The sequence below is a fragment of the Pezoporus occidentalis genome, unplaced genomic scaffold, assembly GCF_034315485.1.
Source record: "Pezoporus occidentalis ecotype Australia unplaced genomic scaffold, CSIRO_AGI_Poc_V1 ctg74, whole genome shotgun sequence".
In the NCBI taxonomy this organism is placed as follows: domain Eukaryota; kingdom Metazoa; phylum Chordata; class Aves; order Psittaciformes; family Psittacidae; genus Pezoporus; species Pezoporus occidentalis.
Genome location: NW_026916093.1, coordinates 1,710,661 through 1,737,109, shown reverse-complemented (window position 1 = coordinate 1,737,109; position 26,449 = coordinate 1,710,661). Strand labels below are relative to the sequence as shown.

The 26,449-nt window shown below is 37.9% G+C and overlaps 1 protein-coding gene across 20 annotated transcripts in view; it reads right to left on the bottom strand.

Moving 5' to 3' along the window:
• Nucleotides 1-1,678: 1,678 nt before the first annotated feature.
• ROBO2 (roundabout guidance receptor 2) overlaps nucleotides 1,679-26,449 on the bottom strand; it is a 1,081,280-nt gene continuing 1,056,509 nt past the window's right edge. For 8 of the 20 annotated variants that reach the window (XM_062602003.1, XM_062602002.1, XM_062602001.1 and 5 more), the window contains 5 exons: nucleotides 21,460-21,642; nucleotides 17,053-17,223; nucleotides 11,335-11,595; nucleotides 6,768-6,968; nucleotides 1,679-5,775 (listed from right to left, as the gene is read on the bottom strand). In XM_062602003.1, the coding sequence (XP_062457987.1) occupies nucleotides 5,774-5,775; nucleotides 6,768-6,968; nucleotides 11,335-11,595; nucleotides 17,053-17,223; nucleotides 21,460-21,642 (818 nt within the window). In that variant the 3' untranslated portion in view covers nucleotides 1,679-5,773. The remainder of the gene's footprint in view (nucleotides 5,776-6,767; nucleotides 6,969-11,334; nucleotides 11,596-17,052; nucleotides 17,224-21,459; nucleotides 21,643-26,449) is intronic. The other 12 variants (XM_062602011.1, XM_062602008.1, XM_062602012.1 and 9 more) reach the window with 5 other exon arrangements.

Below are 26,449 nucleotides of genomic sequence, written 5' to 3'. Positions count from 1 at the left end.
GCTGAAGCTGTTATATTCTTTACCTGCATCCGAGTGGCTCTCCAAGTGCTGCACAATGGATTCCTGCTTTTGAACACAAAGGAGAATTACTAATGGCATCCTTGAAGGCAAAAGATGCACTGATCAGCATAAATGGGGAACAAATATCAGCACAAATAGTAGCAGGCCTTTTGAGAAAGAAAAAATGTAAACAAAAAAACAAAACCAGAAACATTTCATCCCCATCTGGCTTTGATCAATTGAACTGAATGCAACCCTGCACCTTATTGTTTAAAGTTCTAAAACAGAAAGTACACAAATGTGATTATTCTCTGCCATAACTTCTTTACAGATGAAAGATAAATACTGGAGAATGGTGCAGGGGGGGAGAGTGCAGCAGCTCTGAAAAAATAAATAGATCATTTCAATGGTAGCAAAGACTAAAAACCAAAAAAAGGAAAAAAAAATCCTCAAACCTGCATTTGAAATGCTTTGTTTTATAGAATGTTTGAAGATTGATTTAAAAAGAATTGTGTTTGACAGGTTTTGGGGGTTTTAATTCTGCTGCAGAAAGAGGAGCAACCACACCTGCCTAAATGTCAGCCTAAGCCATTTCAGTCCTCAGCATCTGGTGAGAAGCCAGTGCATGGTCTATAACAGGCTGAATGAGGACTCGTATGCCAGCAGCGATGCTGCAATGGTGAGGTGCGCTCTAGAAACTTGTTTTCTGCTGGGGTCTTCCTTCATATAGCTGGACAGTTAAAGGCAGGCTAGAAAGCAGTCTAGTCCTCATGCCACCACTAGAGCTCAGAGCTAGCTCTCCCCAAATCCCCAGCCCACATTCACAGCATGCAAGCATGGCCCTACATCTCCTCTGGGTCCTATGAGATGTTTCCAAGTCACACTTGTTATTTTGGGTGAAGAGGTTAGCAGGGGAAGAGGTCAGCCTGAAACAAACAGAGGGAACGAGCTAGAAACAGCAGGGCAGGTGTTTGGGACCACTGCTCTACTGTGCTTCCTAGTCCCCTGTTAACTAATAGGGTATATGTTCAGCCACTCAAAGCATGCAGAGCATTACTTGCCCCCCAGCATCACTGTGCCTCTTCCTGTCTTGCATCCCTGTCCTATGCCAGCCACCCCAGACCCATAGGATAGCAGTAGCACTGAGTACACAGACTCTAGCAGGACAGCATGGAGACATGGACTGGGAAAAGTGGCCGCAAAATGTGAAACCTGCCTGCCTAAGTGGTCCCAGTGTGAACCAACACGGTGCCTAACTCATTGGAGACATACCCTGACTTGAAAAACTCCATCCTCTGTGAAGTACCCTGCCTCTACATACATGAAGCCTGACAAGGTGCCTTGCAAACGGATCCATTGAAACCTGCTGAGCCTAAAGCCAGCATAACTGACCATAACTCCACTCCCGAAGGCTTGGATTAACCACACCTCTAAAATAAAATACCAGATTTCATGTTCTGAGGATCTAGGCCTCCTATGGACTTGGGATCATTTATTTTGGTATGGCAACTAAAAGTAATGAAGCTTATATGTATTATCAACAGTTTGGAATTACATGTGAAACTAGTGGACTTGGCTGATTCTAAGGCAGTGTATGTGTCCCTTTTTTCAGTATTAGTCTTTGCCATCTTTCCTGCTATTGCAATGTACCTCCTAAATGAACCGTCCGTTGCCCAGGTGATTTTCAAAAATAATTTATTTGTAGCTAATGTGTTCCAGATGGATGGAACACAAAATGTGTTAAAAAAGTAAAAATGAAATTAAAAAATCCTCCCCTCAGCAAAAAAAAAGTTCTCCCCAGTCTTTACAAAAAAAAGGCCAAATTTTTTCCTTCTAGTTCCCCTGCTAAATTTCCACAAGGCCATTAATCATAAAAACCCCAAACTACATAAATCATAGAAAAGCCAAAGGAGCTACCTGTATTATTGTTAAAAAGTCCCTGCCAGAATCTCCCCCATCCCAATTACCTTTCCTCTGTCAGCAGTGAGGACTACTCCTCAACCTTAGCACACACCTTTTCTCGTGGCTGGCAATGCATGGGCTGAGGCAAGCATAAACCAGCATATCATTATTTCAGACTCACGTCTCCCTTTTGCACTGGTATATAGCTAAATCGGTATCAAAACACTCCATACTCCTTTTCTTTTGTTCCTTTCCCAAAGAACAGTGTTTACAGTGTTTCTGTTGTATTTTCTGTCACCCAACAAGACCCTGCTGGATGACCACCAGAAGTTATTCAAAAGGTTTAATGACTTGCATAAGGACTTGAGAAATAATAAATAACAAAACAGAAATGTCTGTTGTTTGCATCACTGAAATGGCTGCCCATACAGCAATACACCACTGAAGCACATGGAACAATTTATTATTCAGTCCTTCACCCCTCCTGCAGTTAAAATTGAGCATATATTCAATGCAAAGATTGAGAAAGATTGACCTAGCATCTGCCTATATGTTCTGAGGATATTCTGTACTGGGTTGGCAGTAGCTCCCCCAGTACAAGTCCAAGGGTTCAGACCTGCTGAACACAGGTTTTACACATCCACTGGTTTATGGACTTGAAGTAGGTAAGCTATGCACTTGCAGCCCTTACTGTACATTGAGATAGTATGCCTATAAACAGAAGACGTGTCACTAGAATAGCTGCATCAATGCAATTACATTGGTACAACTATTCCCAATATAGACAGGGCCTTAAACAGAAATCCCTGCGACAGGCAATGTTTACCACAGGCTTATTTATAGGCAGCTCTTAGCTTGGTTCAAAAACCAGCATATAAAATGTTCCTTGTCACCTGTAAGTGGACAGTGATGATTATAGCTCAGTCTATGTTATTATTGCCTGATTTTCCCAGTTTGGATTTTCACATATTGACTCCTTACTCAAGGTCTTTTAACATAGATTTGAAATGTGAATATGTTTTATTTTTTTCCCCAGTAAATATACAATACACACTTCAACAGTACTATTAACCAACTTTTTATGCCAATTAAACTCCGCTGCACTAACAATACCAATGAAACACATTAAGAGGTCATACTTTTTCGTGAACAAACTGTAGCCAATAAACAGGTATTCTTTTAAAAGAAAACAAATTAAAAAACAATTCTAAGTGCTGCCACAACATCCCTTTTCTTTAAACACATTATTCACAATAAATGTTTTTGATTCTTTTAAAAAAAGAAGAATACTTCTTTTAAAATAGTAAATTAAATGGCATATTTTAAAAAATATGTACTGTGGTTCATTGGAAGTACACTGTATAGAAAAGAGAGAGAAAGAGAGAGAAAAAAAGAAGAGACATCACCTGTAAGATAATGGAGACAGTTTGCGATACACAACACCACCTTATGTAATATTGTAAGCAACTTATTAATGAACAAAAATGTACAGAAGCAGATGGACAAGTTAGTGAATATCATGGTACTGCACAGCTTTAATACTGACACACATTTACTTTCCAGTGGAAGAGATAAAACACGTATTCGAAAGTAATTGGGATGGCTTTATCGAAGTCTAATGATACTGGATTTTGACTAGAATATAGTGAGTAAGGTGTTCCACCAAAGCTCAGCACACGCTTTTGAATTAAAAGCAAAAAAAAATCTACCAGTGACTGAGTTAAATGTTTTCCAGAGTATTAAATTTGAATTGTACCCTGAATAATCTTCGCTTCAGATGACAATACCAAAAGAAAAAAACATACATATGTAAATATGATGCCTTCTTTATCTTTCTAGAACATTTTTGCACACTTTTACGTAATGGTTTTCATTATAATGTTTTAACAAGCAGGAAAATTACATATATTCATTGGTCACATATATAAATGCATACACTTTTTTCCTCAACTTTTTTTGGTTTGTAACCTGCGAAATAACAGTCTTGGCCTTAAGGAAGTTAACTAGTATTGTTAATAGTCAATAGTGCTGAGTTATAGTTGATGGCTGTAGTGTTTTATCTTATCATGGAACAAGTTAATGAAATGAAAAGCAACACATATTTAGCACTGCAATTTACTTTTCTAAAATTCTCTCATTACTAAAAGTGTCCTTAATACTGGTGAGCTCCAAGGCAATATATAAAACAACATAGACTGGTTATAGGAAAAGGGTATTCAAATGGAAACTTGTGTTCACGGTCAGATAACTAACAGAAATAAGCTGTAGGATGCAATGTTTAAGTTAAGCATCAAATGAGTGGATTATCCACATACAGTATTCTAAGAAAAGCTTGACAATTGACTCATTGAGATTTGAGAGGTACAGAAGATTTGGACAACGTCATGAAAATTAATGAAGAGACAGGATGCTGTCATTAATGTCCACTTACAGAGTCTGGTTTATTCAAAAAGTGTATAAACATGCGTTATTTCCTCATCATAGTAGGGTTTGAAGCCACTCACTAAAACACAGGTCAAAGATTTTCTTTGCTTATACCTAACTTTTTGGATGCACTGTATTGCCAGGAATGTGCTTAAATACGAGCCAAAAATAATTGACTGTTGCTTTCCTTCTAAACTTTAAACATTTTATTGTGAATTTAGTGGATCCAGCTTCAGCTCTTGCAGATTTCAGGTAATAAAATACAAAGGATTGTTTAGACTGCATTAAAACAATTAATGTCATGAATTTCAGTGGTGCAGCTCTATCCTCTATTGTACTGTACATGTATTGGAAAGATGAAATAAGATACTCTGATACTTCAATTTTTTTGGAAGCAGCCTGAATATGTCTTTATAATAAATTGCAGCCTTAACTACTTACTAGGTATTCCTTGTGTTTATATTGTTTGTTTCTCCTGGGAAATTTCTGTCTATATTTTGGGTTGGAGAAATTAATGGTAATAACTCTTTAAAACTGCAATATAAAAACAGCTTTAGTGAAACACCTTAAGTTCTTTTGTTTGTAGCAAGGTTTGTTTTTCTTTCCTTTTACTTAGTGGCATGGGATGGCTGAAAACAGATACTAAGGGCATCATTCTAGTGAAAGGGTCTAGGCCATCTCATGCTACCTTTTATTTTCATATTCACTCTTTAATCTCACACTTCCAGCTTCTGACCCCTTCTTAAATAGGAAGAGCAACTATGTTGCTTGCTTTTAAAAGATTTAAATCTGTCTCTGATGTCTCCACTGACATCAGTTTTGCCTGTCACTTTCTCATTTCTACACCCCAATGGAAACCCACCTAACATACTGCTTTACATCCAGCATTATCCAAAGTAGCTTACATTACGTAAACCATCTTCACACATTCAGTCTTTTTTTCTTCTTCATGTCATGAGGAGTAGAGTTTTGTGCTTATCACCAAATAAAATTGCAGTGCAAACTTTAAACATAAAAGTTACACAATTAAAAGTTAATATATGGCACCACAGCCTATTAATTCACATATAGTACAACAGACCAGTAAAAACAGACATGAATATGAACATAGCTAAAAAGAAGGTGAGCTTGCATAGCAATGCAACAAAAGAAATTATATACAGAAGGAAATTCTTTTCATCCTGGAGGGTGATTTTTTTTTTTTTCCTTTCTTTTTTTTTATATACTCCTGACAAGGAATAGTTTAAGGTGGATGGTGTATTAAAGAGAAGAACACAAGTAAAATATCTGTGGGATATGTGTGGCTGTGTGTCTTTACATTGCATTTACAGTTCTTTTAATAGTACATAAATAAAGAAAATGTTCATTGCACTGTTTAGTGTCATCACTTCCATGAGTTCAGACCTGATGGTCCATCAGAGCAGCTTGCAATGTGTCTTCTCAACTACTCTATAAAGAGAAACAAAAAGAAAGAGGTTGTAATGAGAAGGAAAAAAAACAACCCAAACTAACAAACAAAACAACAAAAAACAAAGCCTATGGCAATAGTACTGAAACACAGGATGAATATTCATTAGGTTGGGAGAAGAGAGCTAATTGCTTCTAAGATGAAAAGCCATGGATGCTAAAATTCAGCACTTACCAACACTGTATCTGAGACAGCACCTTCAGGGTTTGGGGAGCTACTGGGAAGTAACTGTCAGGAAGTACTGAGGGTTTGACTTCAGCAAATAAGAAGCAGGCACGCCAACAGCTACATTGCTTTTACTGATAAACATACCAGTACGCCTGAGCTAGCTGGAGTGTGTGGGCGCGGCTTCAAATAGTAGAGTCAAACATTTGGCATCTGGTACTACCATCACATACACAGCATTAACATAGCTTTATACCAGGTTTAACAGATATTGAATGACAATAGAAAAAGGTTTGGAAAACAATTCCCCTGGCCTGGGAAGTTAGAGTTGGGATAAACAACTAAAAAACTGAGCTAGAGTGTTGAAAAAACAGGACCTGAATCTAAGGTCAAAAAGATCAGAATACTGCTCATCAAGGAAGCATCACAAGCTTGGCACCATGTGTGGCAAAATCAACACCCTTTTCTTTCACTCCTCTGAGAAAAACTGCCAAAGAAAAGCATACCACTCTTTGACAAGAAAATTCTAAGTGACAAGAATTTCTTTTCAATTTTCCCAGTGTTACACAAGCATTACACACTAGAAAGTGTACCATGCAGATAACGCTGGCATGGCTTACACAGATTTTAAATAGTCCAACCCAAGAACAGAACTTCGTTTGTCACCACAGACAAACACCTCAAAAAGTTCTGTGTAAATTTTAATCTGATAACCACACTCAACTTCCTCTTCTCTTCACAACAGATTTATAACTATTCTCTTTTTTGCCTATTTGTGAGTTTTAACTGTAGCTAGATATAAACTTACATAATTCACCAGTAAACTGTCCTTGACTGTTTGATCCCACATAGCCTACATCGAGAAGGTCACTGGCATTGCGTTGGTGACCTCCTCGCAAGACTTCACCTTTTCTAGGTCCGGTCGATCCTTTAGAAGAAGCTGTTCCTGAAGAGCTGTGGCCGCCAGGGGATGGGAAGTTGGGTTTACTATATGGTACGAGTGCCTCTTCTAGAAAAGAAAACAAACTGAAATAAATTCCTACAAATAGGAATAAACAAGCTATTCTTTTATGGACATCATATTAATTCCTGCCCTCAGATATCTTATCTTGCTTTATAGCATGGCACTTTTACCTAAGGGAATACACAACTCAGTATTGTATCTCACATACAAAGAAATTAGTATGAATTTAATCTTGCTTTCATGTAAACTCATAAATTAGTTTGTATTAATTACAAAAAGCCTAGATTTATTACAAAGTAATAGATTATGAATCATAGGTACGTCAATAAAAATTGATGCACATACATTTTCCAAAACAATGCAGCTATGATTGGACTTTTGCTTTGAGCCTACATGAATGTGCTTTTTCCTTTTCGTGAGCTTAAATTATGCTAACCTCAATCAATTTAGATAAAGAACTACAATATCAGCTAATTTAATTTGCTTCCAGCAGCTCAGTAATTTCTAACAATGCAAAGTACACTAAAGATTTTTTTAACTGGTTGTGAATTACATTGGAAAATATATTATACATAGTAGTAGTAGTTGTAATATTTGGGGTGAGTAAATCTTCTTGAAGCTTGTTTCACATACCATTATAAGCAAAAGGCTTATTTTTGCTCACTTGGATTCTTCCTCTGTGAAGACCTGTAATAATGAACTGCTCACAAGAGCAGGATTAACACTGATAAAGCATATGACTACATGCCTTCATATAGCATGAAGTAAAACAAGCCATCACATTTGATTAGAGTTTCCAGGAAATACTGCTGTAATAATCCTAACTTAAGAAGCAAAACAGCAGCTTAAATAGAATATTTCTTTGCTGTGTATGATCCACTTTCGCTTCCTCATAAGCTGAAGAAAGAGACTTTGCTAGATATAGTTTGATTCAAGAAAGAATATGAATATACATGCTTAACCTTAGACACAGGAATTGTCCCTTCTGAAATCAGTGGAATATCTCCTGCTTGAATCTTACATTTTTAAAGTGAATATGGACTTAAAGGGGTTTCTTTATTTTGCTTTTCACATTGTCTTCACTCATAAAAAACCTGATGAGGGGAAACAGAATTTCTTTGACAGAGGTCAGGAACACAGGAGAAAAAGTAGGTGGGGATGGCTGGAAAGAAAGAGGAGATAAAAATGCTTTTATTCACGATCATGGAGCCTTTGCAAAGGTGCAGCAGAGGCACAAGGGATTTTATTCTTTGTGCCTAACGCCACAAGTGAGTAGGACATGGGAATTCCTCATGTGATCTGCTATTGAAGAGAACCCAAGTGTAAGGTAAAGCTGTCGCAGAAGAGGGCAGGCTGCTGATTTTATTCTCAGCGCAAAGTATCTCCCTCTGGTCCTGTGCAAGAGACCAAAATATTTGCGCTGCAAGACGTAAGGGCATTATTGGTGTTTCGTGCTGTAACTGTGTGCTGCTTTTGCTGAAATATACAGAAATATTTAAAAGACACAATAAAATGGCATTTAACAGCCATAGTCTTCTAAATTACTTTACTTGTTCTTTATATATCAAGCCCTAGCAATTGAATCAGATGCAAACCTGGTTTCCAAAGGCTGGCTAAAATATGGAACAGCTTGCATTAAGGCAGCAATAAAGCAAGCAGCATAAATCAGTTCAGTAGAAAGCTGGATACACTTTTACAGGATGAGAAAAAAAGTCACTAGCATTGCAAAAGAGTTCGAAAATGACATATATGGTCAATTGATTTGTTTTTCTAGTTTGTGGACTCAGGATAAGGCCTCCTTTGGGTTCAAGGAAATATTGAGAAAAAACGACCTTGAATAAATACAAAGTGCATTATCATTATAGCGCATATGGTGGGTTAAATTACCTGTTGTGCCCTCAGAAATAAATACAATCCATAAAATAAGCGACTGTGACATTAAAGACTAAGTTTTCCACAACATTCTAGCACATGAAAGGTAGTTGTCTTTAAGTCCTTAGAATGGTCTCATATTTAGTAAACACTCAGAACAGTGCCCTGCGCCCGAGTCTTGCAAAGAATACGGAGAGGCTTTGCCAATGCCTTTCTCTTTGAAATACTGAGCCTTTAATTTGAAGCTATAATTCTAGCCCCTATGAAATCAGGATATATGTATGTAACAATGTTCCTATACCCCGTAAGATAAGCCAAAGGTTTTTAACACTATCAAAACTATTGCAAGTTGATGTAGGCACTACTTTCTTTAGAGAGGTAGCTGAGAATGTCATATTTGATGTGCTGTAACTGCAGTTCTACAAAGAAGCCACAGGCAGGAACTCAGTGATCTTGTTTATACTGAAAGCAACCAGTGGAAACACAGTTTCCAGAATCAGGTATTTTTATTCTATTCAACTGCAAACCAAAGGTCTTGCTTTGAAACTCAGTCACAGCATGGTCATGTCTGAATGAAGCCCCCTATGCTGCAAACAGATATTTTATGGCAGCTGATAGCTTGATAAATGAGGAAGTCATGTTACAATATATTGAAAAGTAGGGCAGGATAAATTTCCAGAGACTTTTATCATTAAGAAGCACAATTAATATCATTGAACCGCCCAAATTTAGTAATATAAACAAGCATCACACACAAGAGTAACTTTTTTAAAATCCATCAAAGAACACAGAGCAAGGAAGCTGTTGCACAAGAAGCTGGTATGAGAAGACAGACAGACAGACATGAAGCTCTGGCCCACCTTGTGCACAAGTTTTATGAACCCCTCAGATGGGTAAAAACATTAATTCTCCTAAGGGAATCCTCTGTCATGCACAAAGGATATGCAATTGCCCTGGTCATCCTCAATTTGACAAGAACAAGATACCTGTAATCAATTCAGCCCTAAATTCAATGCTTCTCTATGCACTGGGAGTGTCAAGATCAGATTCTTTTTATTTAAGGACAGATAAATGCAAGTCCTGCAGATGAGAATTTTACTACTGTATACCTTCAATGTATCACAGAATAACTGACAACTTCTATTTGCACGCTTATGAAGCAGAGGAAAAGGAGGGGACTTCTTGCTAACCAGGTCAGAGAAGCAACCTTAATAATAATTTACAAAGAAATTAGATGTATAAAGTATACACAAGCTTTTTTCTATGTGTTCATATATCTTGTACACTGTAATTAAAACTGTCATTTCACCAAGTAGCATGAATTTCACACACTATTTTTAAACCTTGACTTCACATCATCATTTCACAACATGAACTCATTTGTTTATGCAGCTGAAATATTCAGGGGTTTAGTGGTACAATTATTGCTATATTTTAAAATATGAATTTTATTTAAAATATTTACATTTTAAATATGGGTAGCAATATTTCCTAGGAGGTCTATATTCAGTAAATCCTGCCCCCATGACAGGTTTGCCCTCACATTACTTTGTTTTTTTAGGATGTCATTGATATTAGTGTGCTAGCTTAACAAGGAGCATTAATAGTAGAATAAAGATGAATATGAGTACCTCTAGTGTTACTTCGGAAGCTACAGGCATATTGGAAGAAACAGTGTAGCCCTACAAAAACACCACATGTAGTATCCTTCTTTTTGCTTGTTTTAATCTTCTTAATTGTCCTCTTGTACCACTAATCACCACTGGGATAACGTGATTAGTAGGTTAAAGGAAATATCCTAGTATGAAGGTAAAAGCTGAAACAGCAGCTTTTCCTTGAGGTCAGGCTGAGATAAGGAATCTGCAGGTATTACAGAACTCCAACTCCAGCTCAGCATCACCTCCTGCACCATTTTTACAGACTTGAAACCCAGTTAGGAAATAAAGTCAGCACTCAGCAATGAGCAGGCCCTGTATAAAGGTGAAAACCTCTGCTGTCACCTTGCTAGGCTTAAGAGATGAACGTTACTTGGTCATATCCATGAATAAATGGAAGACTTTTAAATACCGCTGGAAGGAATGTCAGCAGCTCAGAAGGATCAGCTTTCTTGCAGGTATGCAAAAACAGCCGTTGCCAATTTAGAAACAGGCTGCAAGAAGTAGAAAATATGTCCCTGTACGTATAAATAAATACATCTAACAGAAAATACTCTAAAAACCTGTTTCTCCTTCCCTGCCTGCCTGAAACTGTTCCTTTTTTTTTCTACTGCTCTGCTTGAAAACATTATTAATTGCCAAAACACTGCAAAGAATGCACCAAGTCAGGTGCTAATGAGATTTCATTGTTGCAGGAGTGAAAAATCCTTGGACTACATGCTCTCATTTCACTTTGCCCTTTCTTATTTTCCAGCCTGAGCCTTGCCAGTGCTGGCACAGAGGGGCATGAGGTGAGCCTAGACTCCTGCCAGGTACAGAAACCCTCAGCTGAGCAGTGTCAAGGAGCCGTCTGCATTGCCTCGGCTGGTGCAGCACACACACACCTGATCCGAAGGCTTGTTTGTGTTGGGCTTTCCTGAAATCCTCTTGGCGGTCTGTAGAGCTTATCCACTCCTGGGTTTGTCGCTGCCACTCTAGTGATGTCCTAGCTTGCCGGTCCAGGGAGCTCTTTGTTTCATCTATGTTCGGAGCATGCTGCCTCTCAAGAGAGCTTCCTTTCCTCTCTGCTGAGCCTCCACGCTGGCCGGGGACTATTTGCTGCCTTAAACCCTGACCAGGGGGCGGGTCAGGTGGTGGTGGAAGATCTAAAAAACGTGAATAAGATTTAGATGAACTAAGTTTTTCAGTTGAAACAGAAGGTGATTTGATGCTGAAAAGAAAAGCCCCTTGCAAATGGTATGAGTCACTTCCTTCGGTCATTTTAAAAGGAGGAAATTCCATGTTAAACAGAAATGTGGATTTAACTTCTGCTAGTTTTTTATTTAGGTTACTGTGTTGCTAGTTCTAACTTCCACAAAAATCAATAGATTACGAAGCCCTAACTTGCATTTCTAAGCATGGGGCTTATTTTCTGTGGGGTATACTCCAGCTGGCTCTTTCAGTAACAGCAAGAAAGGCTATGAAAAAGTGATCTGTGCCAGTTGACAATTTCCCCCCATCATATTGGGGATTGCTTCGTCATCCCCATTTTGGGCTTCACCTTCACCTCGAGGTTTAAACTCAAAATCTAAATATACTTTATCAAAATGAATGACATTCCCCCCAAAATTGGGGAAAAAAATTATTCACAAAACTACTGTCATTGGAAAAGCCTCAATACATCTGAGAAATATGCATGTTGAAATGGAACCACCAAACAACGGATCAGCATGTTATTCAAGTACTGTTTGAAAGGTCAGCCAAGAGCTGGAGTCTTCAGAGACAAGATAATGGCCACTGTTAAGTTTAGCAGTCCTGCAGATACAACTGATCACATACAGTTTCAGCTGAAAACTGAAAGGCACTTGCCTGGTCTCTAATAACTCCTGTGCTTTTCAAGTATAACACTCAGACTATGAAGACGCTTGCAGAACTGAAGATCAAGCTTCTAACCACATTTGTGAAGGCAAAAGTACGTTTTGTTTATTAGTCCCTGACCCAAGGTAATTATAGAATCTGGTTAACTATAATTCCAAATGTAAGATTTTCATCTTTCATCTTTCTTTCAATCTTGCAAGATTTTCAAGCTTATTTGACAGACTTATAATAGTATAGAAAAGCCTCAGATTACTAAGAAACAAACCAACCATACCAAAATAAAAATAAACAGAAAAGGGAAGCAACTTTAGTATTGTAACGAAAAATCTCTCATATTGGATACATATTTTATGTGTAGAACACTTGTTGATAACTATGGTTTGGGGTAATTCATAGCCCAAATAAATCTGTGCAGCCCCACCAACTTCACTAAGCCTGTGTTAGGTTACATTAGATAGGGATAAGTCCTGCTTTCGAGTGTTTTTTATCTTACAGTATTATGGAGGCTTATTAAGGAATTGAACTTGGCTCAACAATAGACATGGAAATGTAAACCTCTGCTTTGGCTGCAGGAAAGTCTGATGTTTCTAACGAGTGAAACTGAAATTCATTTTAGAAATCAGTGAGGAGGCCTTTGGAGGGAATTTATTTCAAAGTCTGTATTCTGGCTTTATAAAATGCTACACAGACATTTTTCATGTCCTTGCTGTTAGAGGTGGTACTCATACCTCATATATGGGGCAGAAATACTTCCAAAGTTGCCGAGATGTCATTCCATCAACACTGTCTCTTATAGATAAATGAGGACATGTGGGTTATTTGTGTCAACAAGGGAAAGTAGTCGTATCAGATGTTGCTCCCATACTTTTGTTCACAGCCGAAGTGCTACATCCCAGATTAAGATACCTGCCTTGTGGCCAGAACAGCCTTATAACAGTGTGTCAGTGAGCTTGGTGTATGTTTTATGTTCAGCACTAATTAATTTGAGAAATTTTTAGTTATGAATATCGATGTGACCTTTCATGACAATGGCTATACATGAGTTACTGTAGATGGAAGCAGGAGGGTATGGGATCTTGCCAATGTTAAAATTGCTTTATAGTGTTGGCTTCCAAAATAGCATTTCTTATAATTGATTTCACTGCAATCATAACCAGTTAATGTAGAGAACCACATCACTGACATCTGCTTATGCAGTCTGAAATAGAGATTACTGAAGTTGTGATTTATAAGCACTTTATGGAAATGCATTGAATCCAATGAACACAGTCATAACATGACATCTGACAATGCAATTTTCCAAGACAGAATATTTACCCTTCAACAGAAACAAATTTTTTAAGTAGTATCGGAGCAAAAAACAAAAGTCAAAATTACTGCAGTATTAAAATTCTTAACATACAGTACCCTTCTCTGGAAATTGCTACCTAATAGTTGTTATTAATTAGATACTGAGAATGAAAGAAGGTTTGTACATAAACGATACTGCATGTTATACAGCTAGCTGCAACTCCTTGAATTACTGTAGATTTATGCTGCTGATCTACTGTTAACATAGTTGCTTTCATCCATTCACAAAATGGGTGTAACGATTGCCTTATGCATAGACGTGAAATGAAAAACTGTGTCTGTAAAGTTCTCTGTGTGGTTTAGACCTGTGGGTAAGTTGAAACTTATCTTTTAATGAAGCTTCACACAATTCTAGAAGAGTTAAAGGTACTGGGGAATTAATACAAGCTGGCTCCAGCCTGCATACAGACTGAGTGAACTATGCTAGACACTTATGAGAAGATCTGTAAGAACGGTTTCTAATTCTAGCCAACTGACTAAACCATTTGCTTTTTCACCTTCAGCCTCAGTCAGGTTGGTGGTCAAAATAACACCTAACTTTCCTTTTTAATTAAAGAAGCTGGAAGAGAGCTTCATTTGGAAACGTGGCTTTTTATTTGCTCTACAGCTTAAATCCCATAGTGCAAATCTTCTGCCTTTGGTAAATTACTAAATATGCTCTCTTATCTTGCCTGGGCATATATAATGACCCCGTGTTTTTGGAGTCATGAGTTTTCTTCCTGCAGTGCCTCAGAGAACTGTCTTGCCTTTCCTTTCCTCTCCTCAGCCAAACATGTCCACATGTGACTATGGCACGTCTCCACACACACTTGCAAGCATGCACATACATGACAGTTAATGGTTGGCATTTCGACTGCTAGTAAAGGAGTTACAGACACCAGACAAGCTCGTAGTCTCAGTCCCTAACAGGCAGACATATTACCGCATAGAGGCAAACCAACTCGTTCTATCATGTCTAGCACTTCAGAGAACTTTTGAAACAAGAAATTTAGAGACTTCAGCGGGATTTTCAGTGAAGATATACAGAATGTTCTCACTGATTATCACTGTAGTTCCATATAAATGACATTTATTTTCCAGATGCCAGATAACCCTCACTGAGCTGGTAACTGACAAGGCCAGTGGGATGTCATCCAGACTACTACTTTCAGCCTCTAATGGCAGGATTATCAAACTTGCCAAGCAATTTGTAAGTGCATTGGTGAAGAGGTTATGGTCTTACTGATTTAGTAATGGAGGGATTGTGATTGAGAAGCTGTAGGACATCAGAGAGCCTGATAAGAAGCAGATGGATGTTCAGCCTGGGATTACCCCAACTCTCCTTTAGAAGGCAGAACATTGGCCAAATGATTCAGGCACCAATCAAGCTTTGGCACAGACTCTCATTATTAACTGGGAAAAGCAGCAAGTTACAGAACTTACAAGTATAAGGACATTTCTTTCTACCTGTGCCAGTGATTTGTTTTCCTAGGGGTGATAACAAAGCCAGATTTTATGACAGAGTCACTCCCTGAGGAGTCACATTTCCACCTGTCTCATAATCTGAACCAGAATCCTGTTAACTTTCTGCTACCAAGTTATTGTTAAATATTTCTATAGCAATAGTACTCCAAAGCAGAAGTATTAAGGTCCCATCATACTGAATGCACCATAAACTCACACATACACAGAATTTGTGGCCCAAAGGGCTTACAGTTCATGGTGACAGGGTATGTCACGCAGAAGGGTTAACTTAACGAAAGATTATTGCCAGCACCACAAGCAACACCCATAATTTACTGTTCTCATAGATACATCTATTTAATAGATCTGTGCAGCAGGGAGGCCTCTGGAATATACTCACAAGGGTAGGGCATTAATGTTTAAACCAATTCAGATCCATATGAGTGGAGTCTACGCTACTTCAAGCTGCATCCTCAAATAACATGGTAGTGAGACTGAGTCACAGAGCATGATGTGTAACCCTCTGGTGCACTTTCTCTTTTGGAATCTCTTCTCTATCTTCATGGTCTGGCAAACAGGGAACCTGGCAGAGCATACTGCAAAACCTGATCTGTACACTTGATAAAACATTAGTGAGAGGGGAGCTCTGGTGGTTTTAGTGGCCACAGTCCACCTGGAAAGCTCTTAATATATTTTTCTACATGCACCTAGAGTAATAAGTAGCACATTATAAAAGAAAACCTCAAATTAAACATACTATCTATCAAATCTATTTATTACTTGTCCAAAGAAGATCATGGAGTTGGACTTGATAATCCCTATAGGTCCCTTCCAGCTAGAGATATTCTATGATTCTACAACTCTCAAGTAAATTTTACTATCATAAGGAAGATGTTTATACTAAAATCTAAAGTAATTTTTACCTTCCCCGTTCACTGGAAGATTTGTCCAGGTGTACACAGGAGATAGACTCAATGGCATCACACGCACTACCATGGTCCAGATAGTGTTACGAGAGCCACTGAGGCAGGTGGGACAGTGTAGTTCTCAGAATTGCACCACTTTAAACACTAAAAGCATGAGGAAAGTGATCACGTCTCCATTTGCATGGCTTTACAGATATCCTTTAACACTGTTTTTCCATTTGCTGGCCTATCCCTCTGATCATTTCAACAACTACAGGGGCCAGGACAGAGATCAGAAGAAATGAAAGGGAGGTAGCCAGCCAGCCAGCCACCTTTCTAACCAGAACTCCTCCAAGAGTTACAGGCAGCAATTGCATCCTTTGCCAAACTCAAGAGGAGGCAGACAAAGATGATTGAAGACTTAGCTATTTTAGTCATTAAAAGAGCAAAATAAACATGCCTGAAATTTCCAGATGGGAAGCAGTGGTCAGAAAGAAGTGGAGATGTAAAAGAGAGAAACACAGCCGCTGAGGTCAGCGGATGTCAGGAACGAAGAAGCATGGACAAGACATGAGGCAGAATCATGAGAAAAGTGTAGCATGTATTACCTTAACTGTTGGGCAGCTGTCAAAACCAGCACAAAAACCCAAAGCACTGTGGGACTAGCCCTAATTCCTAAATCCTTAGGAATTCATGGCATACTGCTACTGCTTGTGGTGGCTACTTTCATTTAATGTAAAATTAACCACGGGCCATTTTTTTAATGTCAACTCACATCTAATGCAGTCATTTATGGGTACGTTACTGAAATCTGAGAAAACCTAAGCGATGCTAACATGTTCAGAGCTAAAACAAAGAAAGGCTCCTTGAAGACTCACTCAACCAAACTCCATAATGCTAGTGTTGCCATGTTGCTCATATGGCAACCTGGAAACCCCACTTCACCAAGCAAATAATACACCATAATGTATATTCTTTAAAAGATTACTCTATATTCTCCCACTGCTTGTTGCAGGTTATCATCAGGGACTTCACCACAACACTTACCATCTGTTATTCCCTCCCTACGATGAGGCAAGGAAGGTTGGTCCAACCGTCCTCCCTTGTGTTTTTTAGTGGGCCTTGGCCTCTGACTCTGATTGACAGCTGCACTGGTGTTGCTGTCAGTAGAAAAAGGACTGCTTGGTCGAGGTCTCTGAGAGGAAGGATATCCTTTGCCTAAAAGAAAAAGAGAAACCAGATGAAAAAACCCCAATGTTATTGCCTTGAAATGGGCTGTTCTATTAACGTCTGTTCTGCAACATTAGATCAGGTCTAACTCTCAGAGGCAAGCGTCCCCTCGAGGTTCCCACTGATGACAACTGCTCTAAGACACACCAAAACAAGTGAAGTGAAAAACTTGGCATTCTTTTATCTTTAACTTTTATAATTAAAATCATTCCATCTGTTGTGATAAAACTACTGTATGCCATGTAAATCATACCTGCTCTGTGTGCTGAACAGATGTGTTATAACAACTCCTCAGCCTTGAGCAGGGAAGGAATACAGTTCTACAATCATATCAAATTTATCTCCTCCTGCCTTCCACCTTCACGTTTGCTGAGCCAGATTTTCATTTTAGGGGCTCCCATATGCACTGTGTATCTGGAGTAACTCCAGTGAGATAAACATAACTGATTTTACAAGCTATGTAGCAGTGTAGGTTTGTATTCTTAAGAGCTCTCTTTTCCCAAGAAATAAAAATGGAGGTATATTTAAATGCTAAAATGTTCATGTTAATTTTCAGTGGTTTTAGATGTTAAAAAATAGTGCATTATTCCTCACATCTTTTTATATATATATATGTTTATATATATATATATATGTTTATATATATATATACACTAATCAAGCTACATGATTTCTCCTAAAAAATAATCTTTGATGCTGTTCTATGGAGCAGATCATTAAAAGCATCATGCAGGAACAGCTGAAGCACAGTCCCCTTACTACATTCGCTTCCTCTTATTTTGATGTTTTTATTTAATTAATTAGGCTTATTGTTTAATAAAAAATGATGAAACCATCTTTTACCTTCCTTTTTCATCTGTATGTCCTTCTTGACAAGTATATTTTAATTTGCTTAGAACTGGTACTTCAAAGTCTTAAATGTTTTTATACTACCTGCAGAGGAGAATGTCAAAAGTTCTGCCCTTTCAATGCTACTTTAGGCCCAAACTGTCTAAGAGTTCATGGGAAGTGGCAACTGACACCAAAATAGTAAGGAGTTCTTTTATCTTCTGGTTAACTTAGAACAGGATCTACCCTGCTGTGAGTTACGTTTCCTAGTAAAACCTTCTCATTGATGCGCACCCTGAGGAGGACACTGCTCTTAGGCAGGCTTGTCTCCCAGCTGCATGTCACTTGACTGGAAGTTACCACATTTGAATCCCTCATGTGCATGTTCCCCATGCCCAACTGAACTTAAATAGAAGGTATGCCTTTGTGAACCTGGTTCATTTTAACTAAAATGGGTTACAGAACACCCACCCAAGCAGCTAATTCTGGAACTGGGAGAAAGCAGTAATAACCATTTGGGGAAAGGCTGGAAACATTAACCTCTATAGCTGGCAGAGCTGCAGCCAGACAAGGACAAGACATCAAGCCCTTGTTTCATAGACAAGGACAGAACAGTAAAATAGACATGGACAAAATATTAAAATTTCATCTAAAATTAAATAAAAAGAACACTAATGCAAAGAAATTCAGACATGAGCCTGAAATTCCATCCTAGCTCATAGCACATTGCACGGATGTATTGTTAAAATAAACCCGCAGCATGCAACTAGTGAGCGCAGGACAAAGAGTCTTTGCACTTATTCTCTTGACTAAAGAAATGTGATTATTCATTCAGAATGTTGGTTTGAAAAAGAAATAGGCACCAAACATTCTCTTTTTTATACCTCCATGAAAATAAGGAAAAATAAATAGCACTGACCTAAATCAGACATGGGGCAAACACAAATGATGTGCAGGCTCCCTAAACACATTTTTCAATGCACCTAATAACTGATTACAGCTTCTTCTGTTTGTACGCAGCCCTTCCAGTAAGAACTGCTGAGCAGTGTCACCCTCTCTGTAGTAGATTTAGTGTGTAAGTGGAGAGAAGAATGAATCTACGGATTTAATTTCCCAAGGGTGTTAGAAAGGAAAGCTGTCTGAACTTCATGGCAAATCACACGATGGCTTTTGGAAACTGGAATCAGTCTGGCAGGAGAGACACCATACACCTAGATTTACCAGAGCCTCTTATGCTCATAAATCAGACACACTTATGTGAGACTATCAAGTTGGACTTCTCCTTTCATATCAATGACAATATCTCACACTGTTCCAAATGGGTGAAACTCAGACTGCAAAGGAATAGAGAATCAGGACCTTCAGATTCCCTCCAGACCAATGAACAGAAATAATACTGCTGCTTCTCCACTATAAAACACTATTTTGCAAGATGCAGGGTTTATTATGGTGCAGCAGGTCCATAACAGGTATGTCTGATGACCCACGCTACCCTGGGGGGTATCATACTGCACTTAAGCACTGGGGTGCTTAGGTTTTTGTGAGGAAAAGAGGGGAGGGCTATCTGTTTACATGAGGGTTTTATTTTGTTTCTGTTTTGCCTGCTGGATCACTAAGGATTAAGAAGGTAATAATCATAAATCTCTACCACAAATGCTGGATACTTTAGATACCCTAAACTTTAGCAGTCTGTCTGAGGGATTACATGCAAGTACTCAGTTTAAATGTATTTGTGACCTAATTAAGCTGGGAAAATATAACTGACAAGAGGGTTGCCATCCTTTCCTTGTATGTTCCATTTACATAGCTACAATAAGAAATTATATTTATTTAAAAGTGTGCGTTTATGTGCCCATTTACCTTTGTTATGTGTGTGTCTGTGGTGGAAGCCACACTTCTCAGTGGCCTGATACAAGCCAAATTACCTTTGGGTGAATTTGAGTATTAGCTTTTACTGAAGCTAAGAACACCACCAAAAAAAAGTTGGGAAGGATTTGCTGCTTTCATTCAAGACTATTTATGAGACTCTTCAAGCAAAACAGTGTATTTTAAATTACAGTTTGGCCATCATAGTAGATGAATGAAGATCTACATCAGGTTTTGGTTTGTTTTGCTTTGTTTTTTCCAAATGATGAGACAGATTTACTCTGTTTCCCGCTACTGTAACAAGCAAGTGAGAGTTTTAACTACTTTTAACAGTGAAATAACTGTCTTTTAAGGGTGATCAAAGTCAATGGCAAAAGCCTCAGTGATCTGAGAAAAGCTGTATCTGTCCATCCTGTACCTTGTTGGCCAAACAGGACTTTGCCACTGATTCTTTTCTTCATTTCTAACGTCCCTATAAGGCAGTGTTTGCCATGAAGTTACTGCATGTAGAAAGCCTGTGTTTCAGCCCTAACTGTGGAGACATTTCTCACAAATGTACACATTTTACTGAAGGACAGACTTCATACCAGACTAACAGTAACAAATTTTAAATGATAGGAACATTGTGGGACCTAAGAGCAGGAATCGGCCGAGACGGCATAACGAAAACATGACCCAAGCTCATACTTTGCTATTAGATTTGTGGATTTAGATAATTAATTACTTCTGCTATTTTGATAAGACAAAGCAAATGCAAATACATTCATTTTTATAGAATAGTTTAAAATAACTTTTTTTTTTACTAGAAATAAAACTTTTGGAGCTTTAATAACATGAACTAAGTTATGCTCACTTTCCATTAATTCATTTTAGAAGACTGGCTGTTTTCAAAAACAATAATCACTTTACCTTTGTTGCACTTATCTTGGCAGATTCAGTTGGCATAATTAAAATTAAATTTTATCAAAATATGTTTACTGATTAAGTGGTTTTAAATCAGCCATTAAAAAGGCTTTTAAACAGTTTGTATTGTTAACAATAAACGCACACCGATCCACCCCATGCTTAGAAAAACTTCACAGAAAAAATACACTTTTGCAAGAAGAGATGCAACAGAAGAGCAGGGATGGAGATAATAGTTTAAATATGTTGTTCATCACTGAAAATGTGAATGATTGTGAGGAGATTTTGCAAGAACCAAAATCATCAAAAGATTGCACAGGAGAATTAGTGATCTCTTCATCAAAATATTAAACCGAGCATATGTCAGTAAATCTATAGCAGAGTCAGCACAGAGGGAAACTGCAGCAGACTGAAGGTGCAGATTAAAAGCTTATGCTATTCACTACTTCAAATCACTAAAAACGAAACCTAATGCAAGGTTTCATTTAAAACATACTGATAAAAATATCTCCATCCACCTTATTACATGCATGTTAGACAGGTGTGAGACACAGGCTCACTGAGAAGAAGAGAAGAATAGGCAGAGACACCCTTCATGCAGAAAGCATCAACTTTGAATCTACAAACCTGTTCTTGTCAGACTGGTTCCATCCAGCCTAAAACCAGCTTTATCTGCTGCTGCAACCAGTGCTTGTGCAAAACTGCCGCTGGTAAAGATCGAGTCATCTGAGGAGCTACCTACACTAGATCTATGACTAGAAAAGTTACGGTCCTCATCAGACGCAGAACCCCATCCATTTACCATTGAACCTAAAAACAAATGTAGGGGTCTAGTGAGTTGTGCACATTTGATATATTCTTATCATCTAAAGCTTAAAAGACCCATTTAACATGTCCTTGCTCAGGAAAAACAAAATTCATTTGACAGAGCTTGGTACAAAAGAGCAGCATTCATCTAAAGCTGAAGACCCACTTAATACGTCCTTTCACAGCAGGAAACCCAAAGTTTATCTGACAGAGCTTGGTATAAAAAAAGGTATAAAAAAAGCACTATTAAAAATAATGGGATCTCATTCGTAGCTTGCCCCGTGTTGCTTTGATCCTGTAAACAAAATGATACATATTCTCTACAATTGTGAAGGCTCCATAATAAGTTCATTTGAAAGTTTGTAGTTTTTTGCTGGGATTGAAATGAATGTGATGTCGGGTTTTTTTCACTTGATTTATTATAAATCAATATCTAGTTTGATGTTTGCAAAACAAAGTCCTTATTTAGGACAGCACAAGTATAAGTCTCAGTAGATATAGCTGAACTCAGAGATGGGCATCAAGAGCTACCTGAATAAGACTGGCATTATGTCATTTTCTCAACCAAAACCTTAAAATAGATGAGCAATTTTAATGTCCTGAAGAAATCTGACCTAAAGCAATTAATTCTAATGGATTAAACTTACTTGTTTTAAAAGGTTAGAAACAATCAACATTCAAGAATGGAACTACGTATACTCAGATTCGATACTGAGACAGTCACTAAGCCAGTGCTGGCCTCATGGTACCTTCTAGCTATGGACTACCACCACTGCAGGAAAGGAAAGTGATAATATCGTAAAAGTACAGTCAGAAAATGAGATACTGGAAAAAACACGTGAAAGAAATATAGAAACCTGGAACGTAAAGAGCAAAACAGCAAAGTAAGGATTCCTCTTACTTGCTCTTCATTTATATTTTCTTTTATTTTTTTCCAGTGCATGAAGCATCAATCAGCTACCCAATGCGTCAGTATAGCTTACTTTCAAAAACTATGGCTCAGTTCAGGCTTATTTTAAAGTACTGCAATTCTGTTTCTTTTGTGGCATCAGATGGAGTTGACGGTGTGCTGTACTTCTAAGAATCATGATTAAATGTCATAGGATAACTCTGTGAAGTAGAGCAGGAGTCAAAGAAAACTTTGCTTGTACCAAGTGCTTATCTTTACTATAGGAAGAGGGCATCCAGGCTGATCAGATACCAAGTCCAGCTAAGGTGCAGAGCTACCAGACTGCTTTTGGGACCTGAGCTGCTGCATGGCATTGCATGGTGCTGTGAGACATAAGAGTATTGTTCTGAAGTAGCACAGGCTCCTATCCTAAAATACTTGAGATTTGCTTTTTAAAAACAGCAGCATGCATATGTTGAAAAAGCAAAAAGACCAGTGAACCTATGAGAATCTCTAAAGAACTGATATCCAAAGATATGAAGAATATACATGTGGAAAGATACATCATAGCCCTGACTTGACCGTTAGCACAACTGAATTTATGTAAATGTATATGAGATGCTTAGCAGTACAGTAGCCTTTTTTAAATCCATGTCTAAGAAAGTATTGCTGTGTTCAAAATTACTAACTAGTAAATCAATACTGACTTGCTTTTTAGTGCCATATGGATAGTCTGACTAACTATTGGTGGTGTCAAATATTAAAAATATCCTGCAAAAACAAGTCATAAGTACAATAAATTAATACTGGAATTGAGTCAGTAGCATGCTGCACCACAAAGCCCAAGAACAATGGATTATTTTGTGATGCTGCAGTGACCAAACCTTTCAATGTCAGCAAAGTGGCAGGCTATAATAACAGAAGTCCATGCACTCATAAGTTACAAGAAAAGAAACTGAAAAGGTCTACGGAGGTCTGACAGGCAGAAAGTGTGTTAAGTGCAACAGGGAGTGACAGAGTTTCATTCTGCTTGCCAAGAGCACACACAAAATTGTTATTTTCCAAACAGACTCGACCTGATGCAGACAGATATAAGGAAGCTGAGATAACAGCAAGGGAAGGCTAAAACTGAATTTCCTCTGAGAAGACAGTTTCTGAACTAACAATCAAAGTGTGATAGGACTTCATAGAGAATGGAGAGTGAAAAGGCTTAGCAACAGTTATTTATGATGTACGAAAAGAGATACTACAGATAAAACTCTTCATGAAGATGTAAGAAAGTGAAATGCTATAGCTGAGGACTTTCAAACAACTGCTTATTGACATATTCTGCAAAACATGTAAGCACATGCTGAAATGTAAAAATATAACGAGGCATACAGATACAAAAGGACGATACTCAGGTGCTAAAAATTTAATGTGTATCTATCTTCCTAGCGTCAGGGCCCACGGGTTTTGTATGGTACATTCTGCTCTCTACACAGAGACTTATAAAAACATATACTGTATAGAATAGGTTTTCAGTATCACAGGCACAAGACTATAGATGTTTTAGAGGAATTTAGGTTTGAATTTCCTTTTGCTCGCATTCCTGTTTGCTAACCAGTCACTCAGCTGTTATACAACATAAAATACACATGATAATTTGGATGCGGTGTTTTCAGGGTATGTCCAGGAACACTGGCTACTTTTTACCTACTTTTTCAAGAGCTGAACTAAAATTCATCCAATCCAAAAAGAAAATCAATGTTTTAAGTACAAGAACTAAGAATCTACAAAAGCTGTACGTGACCAGGCAGCTGTAACTGAAATCTCTACATTATTTCTACTGTTTGCTGAGCTATTCAGTTTCCCTGCATAAACAATGTTTTCCCCACCAAAACTTGCAGCAGTAAAACCCTGGCTTGCTTTGCCTTCCAGAGGTGTGGACATTGGCTGGAAAGCATGGAAATGCTGGAGCCCAGCCCAGGCACCTCAGGCCACCAGGCAATGGTGTGCATGTAAGTTAACGTGTAAACTGCTTGTTTAAAGGCATCCATCCACTGGCCTCTTGTATTCCAAATCAGATGCACATTTCTTTCTCTCTGAATAAAGGCAGAATAAGAGATACTGATGTCCCTTTCATATCAACTGTGTGTTTTGCAATGGAATGAAACAGGCTTTTAGTGTCTCCTTCACATGCAGTTCACTATGTGTTTTCCAAGAGCACATTTGAGTTTTTACACTTTCTGGCAACTGTAAATTTTACTCTTGCTGACAGCAGCAGTAAATGCTTTATGCAGAACAAAATCAACTCTGTGAAAAGTTGAACTCTGTTTTCTTGCTCCATAAAATACCTCTTGGTTCTAATGCAAACAGAAAGCTTCCTTGCTCTCAGGGAAAGGTGAAGGGAATAGAGGTCCTAGCTTCTTCTAGGCTGAACACTACTGCTTTAGAGGCATTTTGCAGGCAATAAAAATGCTATTTTTCTTTGTAAAAGTGTGCTCTTGCTTTTCTTAAAAATAAGATCTAATGCACTTGTGAAGTAAAAGCTGTAAAAGCTGCTCACTACAATCCTAACACTTGAAAATCCCAATAGATACTTCTCTGTAACAAACTCTATGCGCATGCTTAACGTTAACAAATGATGGGGATGTGTATGATTATGAGATTTTCTTCATAAGACCATGAAAACATAAAGCCCCTGCTCCTCTGCAGGTACTTTTGATGGAACTGCTAGACTGCTGAGGTTTGTGAAGTACGGATGGATGAAGTCCATCGGGACTGATGAGACTTCAGCTGAAATCATTTACAGAATTCCTTTAGCCTTTGAACAAGAGAAAGGCATTATCCTATTTCTACTCTAACTACTGTCATGATTACAAAGAAAAATGTCTGCTGATTCGGGTGGAAATGAGTGACTAAAAGAGGCAAAAGTCATTGTACCATTAAAATATGAAAGAATAACTGAAGGGGCTGAATGCACAATATAAACAGTATCACACTTCAAAAATTAGATGTGGTCTTGTACTTTACATTATACTCAGCATAAATGCCCAAATATTTAAATGTATAAACCTGAAATAACCCTTTAGCTTTAAAATTTGTATTTTGGGGCAGGAAACACTAAACAAAGGGAGGCCAAAATCATACATACGTATTTAGCACTTCACAGGTCCAACCATAATTAATGCCCTTCATAAACATTTAATGAAAAATGAATTTATGTCACTTAGCCAAATATATTGGTGTTTGCATTTTCAATCTTTCTGGATTTTTTGGTTTCCATATTGCTGAAAGGCACAAAAATTTCTCAAATTTATTCAAGCTGTTAGAAAAGAAATGCACACAGAACATTAAGTAGTTGCTCAAATGTTGCTGAGCAGTAAAATACTATGATAAAGTGGCATCTTGCTGTGTCTCTATTACTTCTTCAGCACTAAAATTAATTTATGATCAGTCATCAATTCATTTACATGTCGTTTTATGCTAAATCTATCGTTGCTGATGAATGCATATCCCCAGATCCATTAAGCTAGAGTAAAGTCTGTGCTTTATAATATGACCCTGCTAATTGTTGCATTACCATTTTTATGAGATACAAAAAGTAGCAGTTTCCTATTTTCTGAGCACATATTTAATCCATGAAACACATTCTTCCTATTAAATGCAATCTGTCTAACCGCTTATAAAACAGAACCTTTTGCAATAGGTATCCCTAAGCAAATCAATATAAATATTGAACTCTTCCATGGTAAAATATGACTCATGAAAATGGTTTTGTATAATTTTCAAGAATTATTCCATTTGTACTCAGACACAATGAACAACTTTTACCCTACAGACACTGATCAGAGATTCTTTTAATCAAGACCAAACCAAGCCAATAAGGGATTTTGCTCCTTTCTGAGTTACACAGCCTATGGAGGTCTTTATAATTTC